This window comes from Elaeis guineensis, chromosome 6 (assembly GCF_000442705.2).
Source record: "Elaeis guineensis isolate ETL-2024a chromosome 6, EG11, whole genome shotgun sequence".
Lineage (NCBI taxonomy): Eukaryota > Viridiplantae > Streptophyta > Magnoliopsida > Arecales > Arecaceae > Elaeis > Elaeis guineensis.
In genome coordinates this window covers 14129507-14143989 of record NC_025998.2, presented here as the reverse complement: position 1 = coordinate 14143989, position 14483 = coordinate 14129507, and the positions used below count along the sequence as shown (strand labels likewise).

At 37.6% G+C, this 14483-nt stretch overlaps 2 protein-coding genes across 2 annotated transcripts; both read left to right on the top strand.

The window, feature by feature from the left end:
* Window positions 1-4106: 4106 nt before the first annotated feature.
* LOC105047157 (large ribosomal subunit protein bL12c) lies at window positions 4107-8150 on the top strand. Its single transcript, XM_010925963.4, is given in 3 exon segments — window positions 4107-4327; window positions 4330-4875; window positions 7944-8150. Coding segments are annotated over 2 exon segments (567 nt in total). The 5' UTR covers window positions 4107-4251; the 3' UTR covers window positions 4821-4875; window positions 7944-8150.
* Window positions 8151-11013: 2863 nt separating this feature from the next.
* On the top strand, window positions 11014-13456 carry LOC105047156 (small ribosomal subunit protein uS12). The gene is made up of 4 exons (XM_010925962.3): window positions 11014-11172; window positions 12518-12673; window positions 12778-12904; window positions 13106-13456. The coding sequence occupies exons 1-4, from the start codon at window positions 11168-11170 to the stop codon at window positions 13244-13246; spliced, it is 429 nt and encodes a 142-aa protein (XP_010924264.1). The 5' UTR covers window positions 11014-11167; the 3' UTR covers window positions 13247-13456.
* The last annotated feature ends 1027 nt before the right edge of the window (window positions 13457-14483 follow it).

The following is a 14483-nucleotide window of genomic DNA, read 5'->3' as shown; positions in this document are numbered from 1 at the left end:
ACCTTAAAGTCCTTCCATATGCTCTAATTAAATTACAGAAGATAAATTTGGGGGAGAAAAAAAAAAGCAAAGAAAAGGGAGGAAGAGATATAACCTTTAACAATTCTGTAAATAGTGTTCTTTATAAATTTTTCAAGAATAGTAGATGTCAAAATCCTTAGGGTATGGAACATCTGCTAAGACCTGAAGAGGATGGTGGTACCTGCGAAGGTGGCAGATGTGATGGATTTGGTGGTAGTGGTAGAGATAGTCTTGTTGGCACGGGCAAGCAAAGGGTTTGGAGTTGGCGGTGGTATAGGTGGAGGTGCCGGTGGTGGTGTCAGAGGTGGTGGAGGAGACATATGAGAAGCAAAAATCCTAAGAGAAGGAAGGAGGTAGGATTCCACGTCAGCCAATTTCTGCCATATTTTTTTTTTTTTTTTGATCAACTGGGGGGCACTAGGCCCAATAGAACACTAATTAACAATCATTCTACTAAAACTTACTCCACAAATATCACCTAGCAAAATCTGCAGGAGGCCATTTGGGGGAGAATTGAATACATGAAAACCAAGGCTCAAAGATAGACTAAAGTTGGCAAGCCAATCCGCTGCATAGTTACCCCTCTGAAAATATGTTGGAAATGCACAACACAATCTCGCTGCAAGAGGTACCGGCATTGAAGAACTATCGATGCCATAGGATGAGCCAAGTGCACCGACGAAGACATCAACTGAATAGATATACTGGAGTCCATTTCAACGAGAATTCGACGATAACCGAGGTCCCACGCTAACTGGAGTCCTTTAAAAAGAGCCAACAGTTTCGCTTGGAGGGAATTACACCAACCAATATGATAGGCGAAGCCGGATAACCACACCCCACTAGAATCCGAAGAATCCCTCCACCAGAAAATCCTGGATTACCTTTTGAAGCGCCGTCAATATTTAATTTAATCCAATCAATTGGGGGAAAGGACCATCCTATCAAAGCTTCATGGCGGCGTGGAGGCACTGAATAAGCGCCTAAAGTAGAAGAATGAGAGAGTACACGGGCAGTTTCAAAGAATGAGAGGAAACTTTAGCTTGGGTCCAAATATGAGAAGTTTTATTAGGGCAACTAGAAGCATGAGCAAAGACCTTCTCATTTCGGCACTTCCAAATCCACCAGAAGGCTGTTGCAAATAAGGTGCTCCAAAGGATATTATTTAATTGTACTTGAGAATTCAGATTGTACTTCAACCATTCATATAAGCTGAAGGAGAAAAAGGCTAGCTGTAGAGAGAGAGGCACCAATGAAAACCATATCCGGTTGGCCTCCGGACAGTCCCGAAGAAGGTGAAGAAGAGTCTCATCCCCTAGATTTCAAAGAGGACAAGGAGCCGCCAAAGTTAGATTCCGTCTAAACCTCACATCATTTGTCATCACCCGATTATATAGGGCTAACCAAGCAAAAGTACTGTGGACCCGTTCTGGGATTCGAAGCTTCCAAACATTTCTCCAAACTCCATCGCTATTATTACATGATGCACCAGAGAGCAAAGAGTAAGCAGAGTTGGTTGAAAAGGTACCATTCGAAGAAGGTCCCCAGGAGATTACATACTTTTGCTAGTGTTTTGCCAAAGTTGGACCGAAGCAAGCTGCAAAAGAACAATTTGGGGAAGCAAACTTCGAAGAACAGGCCAATTCCAACTCATACTGTAGAACTGGTAATCAGCAACTTTGGAAGAGAGAGCTGAATCCTCAATTGGTGAAATTAATTGAGAAACTAAGGGGCCGTTCCCAAGCCAATTATCTATCCAGAGGCAAGCATCCCGGCCACTGAAAACATTCCATTTGCAGTGCAGACCATATAATTTCATGCCATATTAACATCTATTAAACATCGCATAATAGCATGTGACCATTTCCGACACAACCGTTAAATAAGTTAATTGTTAGAAAAGTAATTATAATATTTAATTATAATAAATTAAAATTCAGGATAAAAATAAAACTCTCAAAATATCAAGATTTTAAAATAATTGAATTTTAAAAATTAAAGACTATTTTTCAATCATTCATATTTTAAAAATATTAATATACGTGGATGGAAGCTCATATGTCATTAATGCGGATAGGATGGAATCACGTGCACCAAAATTGAGGATCGAGTTTGTATTTATTCTATAGCATTTACGTTTATCCTTCTATATTTATTCTATTTTTATTTATTTTGAATTTATTTATATTTTTTTAAAAAAATTATTTTTATTTTAAAGGAGTCAATATATATTCTATTTGAAATTTATGCTTATCTTCCAATGTTGTTGTTTATTACGATAGAAATACAAAGTGACCATTAATATAGATGACAATATCACTTACATCTCTATAATAAACAATAATAATGGAGGATGGATACAAACTTTGAATAAAATAAATATAATTTTTTTCAAAATTAATATAAATAAGTTTAAAATAAATAAAAAAATACTTTAAAATAAATACAAACTCTATGGCGATGAACAAAAATACTTCCAAATAAACTTAAACTCGATCCTACCCTTTAGCATATGTGAGCTTGCATGTATCGTTCAATCCACATTAATGATTTTTTTTGAAAAAAAATAAACTTAAATGGATGAAAAAGTAATCGTTAGTTTTTTGGTTTATTGCATAGAGATCTGTGTAAATCGGATGATGGAGAATTTGATCAGGTTTAGAGCCAAAGTCGATCGACTTGAGCCCCTCTCTCTCTCTTTCTCTCTCTCTGCGCACGTGCATAGCATGTGTGTGTTTGCTTGTGTGTGTAATAAGAAATACATGCACAGTATTTCTTCTATGTTACATATAAATGGCTAGATAGCTAATTGTATAAATACATAATTATATGATACAGATGGCCCATCTTTGGTGACTGTTCATGAATGAGGGCTATAAGGTTCATACATAAATATATGATATTCTTTACAGATACAACTCTCTTCATACTTTCTTCCTCAATCCTTCCAAAGCTAAATAACCAAGGAGCTCCATTTTACCAAGCCTAGACCTCTTTCCGCATTTCCTTTATAGAAATGGAAACAAATGAAATGCATAATATGGCACCTTCAAAGTTTTGATGCTGTGTCACCAGTAGAAACACTTTACCAGGGTGGGACCATCATGTGCACAAGCAAACTAGCTCATCCTTTAATTTGTTTGAAAGAGATCCATTTTGTGTTCACAATGAATCAATGATCCCTTAAAACTGCACGTTGATGCAAGCTTGCTGTTTGCTTACTTATCCTAACGTTTATTTGCAGTTACATTTAGCCTTCGCACATGCTGAAGTGATAACATTTTTTGAACCATTTATGTCCAAGTTTTCTGACATGAAAGTGCCAGATCAACCATTTGAGTTTGGATTCATCCCCATCCATGTATGAAACAGAAGGTCCACTTGAATTGTTTACCACTGCTACTTACGCATTGATGTACATAATAAGCATGTACACATCCTGCATAGTAAAATACTCGCAGATGATCAAAGCATAATTGGTGGTAATTGAACTGTGCTACGCCCTTCAATTGTCTAAGAGGATCCAAACTCCAAGCGTGTTGCTAACATGTCAGTACCAAAGTCTCACCACATTAACACTATATTGGATCCTCTCATAACTCAAAGGTTTAATTCCATCACCCAATTTTCATAAATCAGCCAAACAACAGGTGGTGAGCAAAAATAGGGCACATATTCACTTGCTTTGTTCACTCTTCGGCCACTGGCCCAGTGATGATGAAATAAATGATTGATTACAGCTGCTATTATGATAAATCTACGAGCAGATATCAAATATGAATTACTCGAGAAATTATTAATGATAGTCTATATAAAATATAGATAGTTTCTCACCGTTCTGTTGTGGTGCCAATCTGATACATTGGATTTGGAGATTAGATGGCATATATCTGTCAGTCTTGTAAGATTTTTTGTATCTTAGTTTTATAGACCTCTCGTGTCAGAATGATGCGGCCATCCACTTATATCAAAGCAAAAAATCAAACTCAAAATTCAATAGCCACGAGCAGTAGTAGGCGCCGATATATACTACTTTATGATTCGTGACATCCGATACATCTTCTTCCAGATACATCACCAGTTCCAGTTTCGAACTCCCGCTCGTATTATATCCGACATTTCTTGCCGTTGCCTTATCTTATCCTCCTCCCTCCTCTCTTTCTCACCGGTTTTCTTCCAAAACCGAACAGAGAGAAAGAAGTGAAGAAGAGAGGAAAGGTAAAGAAAAGAATGGCGGCGACCCTCTCCACTGCCCTCTCTTTCCTCTCCCCTTACTCCACCCCCTCCTCCGCCTCCCCCCTCTCCTCCCCGTCCCAAACCCTAAATTCCCAATTCGACCCCCCGCCATCGTCCCCTTCCGCCGCGCTGCCTTCCTCTCCCCCATCGCCGCTGCCGCCGTCTCCCCCAAGATCGAGGAGCTTGGTTCCCAGATCGAGAAGCTCACCCTCGAGGAGGCCCGCGGCCTCGTCGACTTCCTCCAAGAGCGCCTCGGCGTCTCCGCCACCGCCTTCGCCCCCGCCGCCGTCGCCGCTCCCGGAGTTCCCGCCGACGCTGCTGCGGGTGCCCCCGCAGCCGTGGAGGAGAAGACTGAGTTCGACGTGGTGATCGAGGATGTTCCCAGCAACGCCCGGATTGCGACGATTAAAGTGATTCGAGGTCTGACGAACCTGGCGCTTAAGGAGGCCAAGGATTTGATCGAGGGCTTGCCGAAGAAGTTCAGGGAGGCGGTGACGAAGGAGGAGGCCGAGGAGGCCAAGAAGCAGCTCGAGGAGGTCGGAGCGAAGGTCTCCATCGCTTAAATTCCCTTTGGATTGGTGAGGGATGTAGGGAGAATGACAAGAATCCAATTTCTAGGTTCGCAAGATCTGATCTTTTTACTCTTTCTCTGTTTAATTTTATTGTTTGTAAAATTGAGGGGATATGCTGTGCACTGTTTTGTAGTTTTGCTTATTTGTATTTATTTAATGTCTTCAACAGGCATGTTGATTTGTTTATACTCGAATCACTGCTTTCACATGCTCTTGAAATGTATATGTTTAGAATAGCATCGTTGGATTTGACAGGGATTGCTTCATGCTATTATTTGATGTTACTAATTTAATCCTTCTGATTTGTTTATGCAACTAATTTGGCTGTGAAAATTCATCAGAATGTCTATGTGGAGCTTCGTGGTTTGTGACTAGTCTACTTTATTGATGATTCTCGATGTTGTTGTCATTTTTGTTTGCATCTTTCTAGCTGACAAGAGATAAACTGGCTCGTCTTTAAACTTGTAGGAAGAAGTGGAGGTACTGGATGATTGTAATCTCTTTCTGTTAATATATTTTGGTGTTCTTGTTGTTAGTTCAATTTAATGTGGTTATGTGATATTCTTTTGTTCAGTACTTCCATTTGATAGTTGCTGCTAATTTTTCAAAAATTCCCTTTCTATGGTCTCATACTGTTGGTGATTTACAGTAGACCAGCGGTGCCTTATATGTAACATATAATGAGGATAGATTGAGAAATAAGTTGCTATTTTAAGTCGTAGTTATAGTGAGAGATAGATTGAGAAATGAGTTTGAATTAAGTCATAATGTCACAACTTGGTAATGTCTAGCTGTATTTAAGAAAACAATAACAATTTGGTTTGGGATGAATTTGATTGGGAAATAGATTTACCGGATATGGTCAGAAAATGGAAATGCCTTTGTAGTTGATAGTGTAATTTTGATAATATTGAGTCTGCTTGTGAATGTATCAATGTGCATCTTAATAATATTGAAGCTAGGTGTCCTTATTGTTTTGCCTAGGTAATTCTTTTAAATCAGTAAGTTGTTAGAGAGAAGAGATTCCTGATTGTTCATTTGGAAGGGTTGGTCTCCTAAGGGGCTTTAAGGTTTGTTTGATATCTTCACTTCAGATATGATGTCATTCTCTTGTGAGGCTAACCTTGAGAAGTTTCTCATTATCATTTCTTCCTCCCTTGATTTTATGTGGCAGTGGTTTGAGAGTTGACTTTAGTAGGGTGCCTTTGTCCAAATTGTATGGATATGAAAGCTTCGTAGGCAATTGGCATTGATCAGATTGGCTCCAAGGTGGCTAAACATTGCCTTTTGAAATAGTTGGCTAATCCTGATGTGAGATGTCTGGATACCATACTCAATCATCGCCATTAAATGTTCTCATAAGAGTCTAATTGGTTGGAAGAGCGAAATATTTCACCAGGTAAGCGTTACTTAAGCACAAATTGGATCAATCTAATTGTTAAATATATTATCTTTGTCTCCTAAAGGTTTTCTTTTTCTTTGTGCTTTTTTATATTGGCTCAAGTGTGCTCGATAGTTGTTATGAGATAGACAAAAGGCCTCCCTAGGTGGGATACTATCTATTAGTCCTAACCCTATGTTTAGACAGCAGCGTAAGAAAGAACTGGTGTGGGAGCCTTTTTTTTTTTTTTTTTGGATGATGAAGAAAGAAAAATCAAGGGAAGCTGGTAGAAAATTAAGGGCAAAGTTTTCTTGAAGATGTCAAAACTATTTGTTTTTAAGTTAAAGAAAGGGTTAATGAACTAACCTCATACCCAGGCCACTTTGTAGACATCTTAACTACAGCATTATTTCTTTCTTTCATCTTGGTAACAACCAACCAAACCCAGCCTGAATCTGGAACATATGAATGCGGCTGGACCAGTAAAATAATTATTGAAACTTGACAATAACTAGAAGGAATTCTGGAAAAATGGTTTTTAGTATCTGTTATTTGTGGAGGAGAGTAAAATATGGAGTACATGAGATTTAATTTAGGAAATGGAAGATTTTATGTCAGCAAGGGATTATACTGCAGCAGGTTTCTTTATAATAAGTAGGAAATATAGATATATTTGGTTTTTATGTAATGGTAGTTGATCTTTGTATTCGTGTTTCTTGAGCTCCTCCATAAGTAGTGACAATTTTTGGTTGAAGTCTAGATCGGAGGGTGAGGTTGGGGGAGTGCTGTGAAATTGATCTTTTGACAAAACTTTCATGGTGATCTAAGGAACTTGACTGCTTTTGCATCAATTACTTGATTGTAGTTGAGATTATATTGCTTCCAAACAGTGGAGGTGGCATATAAGGCTTTGGAAAGAAGGATGCTTGGAGGTACATGTTTTCTTAGCCTTTGATTGGCTTGTAATGTAAAGGGAGTATGTTCATTGACCATAGTTGAGAGAGGCCTGGATTCAAACCCAGCCTGCCCATCAAAATTAACAAGGTAGACATTGCCCAAAAATTAACATGGTAGAAACATTAAGTAGAAATGTTGAATTTCATAAATGGTGTATATATCACACCAAATGTTGTAAGCAGTAAACTTATCTGATTTATTTATTTACTCATCTTTGGACCTTTTGTTAGTTCCTCTGTTATTGAGCTGGAACGAACAAAATGGCAGCGTATTTCTCACCCAGAAGTGCTATTCGGAAGTAGAAAGACATTGCCCATTAGGTCTGAATCACCTTAGCTGCGTATGACATGTAACTTATGACTGTATGTTTATAAATATGATTTTGTAATTATAGGAGAGTGAGAAGTACTCTTGAGCTTGGTGTTGGGTGTGGTGACTCTTATGCTGCCATTGCATTTCTGGTTATGGCCCTTTCAAGGCCGACGGACTAGTCAAATCCTCCACATACTGCCAAGAGGCCCAAGACTGCTTCTTGCTCTTAGTAAATGCAACTGATTAGGTAGTGTTCATCCTCTTAATTTGTTTAGTTGTCATGAAATTTTTGGGTACATGCAAATGGGCTGGGTCAGGGTCAACGATTTGCAGAATTTTGAATGGGTCTGGCCTGAAGTCCTGGACCAAAATGTGTAGAAGTTGGTCCAAGGACTGTCTGATTTTTAGTACTATATGACTCTTATCCTGAGGCTGCTTTTTTTTTTTTTTTATTAATTTCTTAGGCCATTAATATTCAAAAGCAATTCACCACAGGGCGCATCCAAGGATACTAGAAGAATTCTAAAACAATGGAGCTTCCCTTTTCCTCAAGTTTGAATTTTGTAGATGTGGATTATTTTCTTCGGAATGTGCTGTATTAGCTCTGAAGGGTGATAGAATTTTATTTGTAGTTTGATCAAACTTCGTTTCAGTAAATCAAATTTGTGCTACATGGTCTCCATTGCTTTTATAATGCGAGTTATGATAGACATTGTGTTGCGTGACACAGGAGAGAGTGTCAGCAAGGTTAGAAAGCATCTCCTTCTTTGAATGCCTAGACGGATTGTCATTCTCTCGTCCCCTTCTCCTTCTTGCTGATCTCAACCGGCCACTGCACCTTTCCCAGATGCCGCTGCTGTCACCCAATTGGAGCCCCTCCACTTCACCATTCCCCTACAATACATGGATAACCCCAAATCCAAAGTACTGGATCCAAAATATGTTTCCAGAATTAAGGATGACATATAATATATTCTGAGTCCCAATGTGTGTGGTTGAATTCCTTTGATACACAAAAAGAATTTTGCAATGGAGAAGCCTGTTGCGCAATATTAGGATTGAACCAGATGATATGAAAAGAAATTAAACAGTGGAGAACAGGATGCCCCTTAAATAAAAGAAAGAAATGTTGAAAACCTTATAGTTTTTTCAAAAGTAACAAGGGAATGAGTAAAGAAAATAGAGATCCAAAATGTCCATCCATGAGAGATGTAGCCAATTGAATGAATACAGGACCCTTTGAATGCGAGAAGAAGATATTTCATTTTTTTTCCCCTCTAGTATCTTCGCTATTTAGAAGCAAAGTTTTCAAGGGTTTATGAAGCAATCAATAGAGGATCAGGTGATCAGAAGATGCGATGGATGAGTGTTTCTCCATCAGAAAAACCAAGAGACGTAACCGTGATCTCAACATTCTAAGGTTAGTGTGCGAAATAATTCCGTGAAATAAGAAAAGCATTATAAGAAAAAGCTGTATAATGGAAGAACTAAATTTCCAGTAGCTAATAGTTGAAATGGAGATGAGTATCTAGATAATATCGTGATGCTACGTCTGATGCTGATAAGAAAAAAACTGGTATGTGAACTAACTTAAGAGTAGTCTTTTATGTGAAATTTGTAAACTCTGCTGCTGTAAAATTTGCTGAACTTATGTGACCTTTGTAACTTATAATTTATAATGAAACTAGAGTTCAACCAGGGAGCCTTGGTATAATTTGGTGCAGCATGTTAGCCTTCAGGAAACACGTGAAAGGAGAAAAAGTAAGAGAACACGCTGTGCTTTTTCCTCGATTTGTAGGTTAGCGCCCCATGGCCATGATCGCGTACAAGACCCAAGTTTGCTTATGAAAGGAAACGCAAATGCTTTTATCCGAGTTGAGTGAGAGGAGTACGAGAAGGGCCATGCGCCTTCAAGATAGAAAAATGCAGTTCGAGGCCGTTGCTAGTTGTGGGTGCTCATCCTCTCTCTGATATCTATGATGAGAATATTTAGCTTTATATGTATACTAGATATTCATTCGCGCTTAGCACGGATGAAATTTTTTTTAAGCATGCATGAAATTTTATTTTATTTTAGATGTTATATAAATTTAATAATTTATAATTATTTATACATAATTTATTATTTTTTAATAAATTTTATTCATATATATTAAATTTAAAATATAGAAATAAAAAATAATAGGTAGATACATATAGAATAAAGAGCACACATAGATTTTAAAAGAATGTAAATTAGCATTGAATAGGTGGTATTCGTTAGAACAAAATAAACAGTTCAACTTTTGTTGATGTTGAATATCTTTTTTGTCAATATCATATAAAATTTTTTCAAAAATAAATTTTTTTATGATATATCCTTGCAAATATGATCAAAGACATCACCTATATTTTTTAATCTTAAAGACTCAATGACAAATAAAAGGAAGAAATTGAGATAGGTATTAAATCAACTTATCTGATAAAAGAATACATAGCATGTAAGTATGTTAGGCAAAAAATGCTATTGGATTTTGGCATTTTACATGTTATCTATTTCCTAACCAATAATGCATGAAAGAAATTTCAGTTTATAGCAAAAGACTCTAGGGACAACTTATGAATGGAATTTCTTAACTCTAATACATGCGGTACATGACTGAATTTATGATCTGCATTCTATTCTAGTGGCCGCCACCATCAAGTTGAGTGAGAATTGCTAAGAATTCTAAAGAAAAAATCTAGATTAGAGACTTGAAAAATCATATTTTCTCTTTCATTTTTATAGATAAGACTATAACAGGATATTGCTCAAGTAGGCCATTACCAGTTAATGAACTGCTAAAATAGAGAAGACCCATTTGTTCGATACCTCCGTGCTTTTATTCGAGTTGAGTGAGAGGAGTATGAGAAGGGCCATGCGCCTTCAAGATGGAAAAATGTAGTTCGAGGCCGTTGCTAGTTGTGGGTGCTCATCCTCTCTCTGATATCTATCATGAGAATGTTTAACTTTATATATATATATATATATATATATATAATATATATATATAATATATAATATATATATATATATATATATATATGTATAGAGAGAGAGAAAGGAGAGGGAGAGTTAGGTTAGAATCAAATCGATCAAATCTATATTTAGATCTAGTCAGATCAAAATTATGTAATAGGATTTTACATCAACGATGTAAGTCGTTGAATGTGACCTGCTATCTCTGTTTGCACATAAAAAAATCATATGATTTGAAGATCTAAAATTTATATTTTTAATAATTAAAATTAAATAATTTAAATTAAATTGAATTAAATATATTTTTTTGATCAATTGATATATAGATTAGAAAATTGATAAATTATATAATTTTTTAATATAAATAATTTTGAGATAATAAATTATATTTAATAATTTAAATCATCGAGATAAAATTTTATTGCCCAATTTGGATCTAACGGAATCCTATTTGATTTCCCCAGCGGAACAAGTACCGCAGAATGATCTACCGCGGATGCACAAATTGCCGAAATACCCTTATGGTTTGATCAAGTGGCTCATAACTGTTTCGCATAAGAGACCTAGGGTTTCGTTGCACTCGTTTCTCTGCGTCTGCTGAACCCTAATCTCCGTCGCTGCGCACGTTCGCCGCCGAGAGCGCGAGAGAGAAGACGAAGAGACGAGAGGGAGAGACACCTTTAGACGAAGATGGGGTAAGTCTTGCCGGAGACCCTAATTCTGAGTTCTATATATTTTCTCTAATTGCTTCCTGCTGCTTTCTGTAATTGCCCGTTGTCTAGTTTTTGGGTCACGGTTAATTCTTCTCGGATTATTTGAAGTTGAGGAGTTTTTGATTTGATTGGTGCTTCTTTATTCTTTTACTGTGCCTAGTTCCGGCTTTTAGAGGTTTGGGGACCGAAGGCGTCGATGCATAGATGAAAACAGTATTTTAGATTGGTTCTTGTCGACAGGTTTGATTTTGTATCACATCCTTAAGTGGAGGATCTGGTCATATGGCAGGAAACCCTACTTATGTATTGTTTTTGCAGAAAAGGTCTAGTTTTTGCACTATTCTTGCGGTTTTCCTTGTGTATGACATTGCCCTTAAAGCAAGCAGAGAACATAAATGAATTAAAAGAAGAAGGGGGAAGGACATGATCTTGAAGCTCGAGGTTGAGAATATGCATTCATTTGAGATAGAAGAGATCATAGCAAATTGGCTGCTGCATCACCTTGGCAAGGCAGAGGTGGATGGGGTGCTATGGGAGATAGGCTGGATGCCATGAAGGTGTTTGAGGAAGGCAACTGTGGTGGAGTGGAGAGGGTTGAGGATTTTACAATGATATTTAATGGTGAAAGCTTGAGTATGGGGAATGCAAGGTGCAAGATGTACATCATTGAAGGAGACAAGTGGGATAGTGGTGTGGGCTGCAATATAGTTGAGGTAGTCATCATAGGCATACTGGTGGAAGTGTTGATGGTGGGTGAGGATGTGCAGCTTGGCAGGATGGTACTGGTGGAAGTGTCGATGGTGAGTGAGGATGTGCAGCTTGGCGAGATGGTTTGTGCGTTGTGGGTTGTGGGGGTTGAGGAAGGGTGGGAGGATGGTTGGGAAACTATCATTTGGAGAACCTTCAAAAAGGAAAAGCAAGGAGATTTTTTTCCTCCTCTGCAGTGTCTTTTTTCCTATCCTCTCCAGTCTCCACCCCTAGGGGAAAAAAACTGCCTTCCAGGGAAAAATTGTGATTCTTGATGGTGAGATTCCGCTTTTTTGCATAGTTGTTAGGTTTATAATTCGCTAGCAGCAAGATGATTCTGAAATCATCTCATTTATATCTTAAATTAACTTTGGTTGATCCTTCCAAGAGTTATCTTTGTCTTGTCATTCAGTCTTATCATATTCTTTCTGCATCTAGTCATGGACTTGTCTCTAATTTTTTTTGTGATGAAGTTTTACATTAACACAATTGCGAACCTTATACACTACTATTTCAGTGAGTACACTGGTATTCTACGATTAAAGTATGTTATGTCTGACCATGAGCTTCTATACGACAGGAAGACTCGTGGTATGGGAGCTGCGCGCAAGCTCAAAACACACAGGAGGAGACAGAGGTGGGCGGACAAAGCATACAAGAAAAGCCATCTTGGAAACGAATGGAAGAAACCATTTGCAGGTTCTTCCCATGCTAAGGGAATTGTCCTTGAGAAGATGTAGGGCTTTGTGACACTTGTATATCTTTCTCTGCTGCATTTGCTTTTTGTGTTTCAATCTTATACCTGTGTAAACTTAATCATTTATGCCTTTGTCCCCCCAGAGGCATTGAAGCCAAGCAGCCCAACTCTGCCATCCGAAAGTGTGCCAGGGTTCAGCTGATTAAGAATGGGAAGAAGATTGCCGCCTTTGTTCCAAATGATGGTTGCTTAAACTTCATCGAGGAAAATGTGAGTTTTTGTCACAACTTGTCTTAATTCCTTTAGCCAACAGTCTCTGTTATTGCGTGAACAAATGCGCAAATATGGAGAGCTGCTCTTCACTTAGGTTTCTGGAGATGTTGAGGCCGAAGTACAACAATCTTGTTTTTAGATATTTAGTATGGTCATTTTTCCTTCAGGATTGTTATTGATGTGCTCCATATATTACAGGATGAAGTTTTGATTGCTGGATTTGGACGAAAGGGGCATGCGGTAGGAGATATTCCAGGAGTAAGGTTCAAGGTCGTCAAGGTTTCTGGTGTCTCACTTCTGGCACTGTTCAAGGAAAAGAAAGAGAAGCCCCGATCTTAAATTTTGTTTTTTTTTTTTTAATAGAAAACTAAGTATGCAAGGAAATTGTCTTTTTGAGCCAAAGATGTTGTCGTTCCATTATTATTAATTTTTTTTCTAGGACGTACATTTGCTAACTCTTATAGGGTAATGTGAAGATTTCCTATTAATGTAGTTTAAACTGTATGGACCATTGCATTTATTTGGGTACTCAAAACTCGTCGGTCTTAATTTTTTGTGTGAGATATCTGCCATGTACATAATCCTTAAGCTGTCCACATTCCATGGCAAAGCTAACCAAAGGCAGTAGAACAGCCATAGCCTCATTTTGTATCGTTGTCTTGTCCGCACTTTTGTTCGGAGATTGGTGCTTTAAAACAGGATGACTGCTGCCCTTGTGGGCTGTGTTTATGGAGCATAACATTTTTGCTTGCATTTGGATGACCATTGATGTGTGAATAGTTGAGTGATCATCAGGTTCATCCATTTGAATATAATAATACCATCACATGTGGATACCTATGCAGTTTATAGGTTGATTCTCGTCGTCAAGCTTGGTTTGATGGTATAGGTTATCTGATCCCTGTTTCGGCCGTTAAGAAGCTCGTTTTTTTCAAAATTTCTCCAATTCTTTTTGCTTAATGATCAGAATGATCATTCTTATTATGATATTTTTATGACAACGAATTTCAACAAAGAGGTTGGTGGTGATGGTGTCTTTGTGCAAATTATCTTTTCTAAAATGAATTGAAACCTAAAATCATGAAAAGGTTTATATTAATCATGGAATTTATCTGCAGGCGAGTGGTTGTACTATTTATTATGGTAATGGTTATGGTTGTTTCCAGGTTTTAAGAGATTGACCTAACTTAATTACTTTTACGTGGGTTATCAGCCTACATCGTCATGGTTCTTGCTCGCTCATCATTTTGATCAAGTATTCTTCCATGAGGGGAAAAAAAAAAAATCAGAATTCAGTACTTGTTAACATTGCATGGTTATTTAGGTCGGTAAAAATTTCAATTTGAGGCCCATTTTAAACTTTAACTTCAACCGTTAGCCTTGTCATCAACCAACACATAAGCTAGGAAAGCTTGTAATGTTCTTTGTTTTTAAATTGTTACGAATTTGAAAATTTCAAACAGACCTGCTATATACTGCTGCCTTACCCAAGGAAGTTTGAACCACTCACTAAGTTGCCACCATAAACCTCTGAGGATGAACGTCAAATTCCTGATATTTAAAATAATGTTTTAAT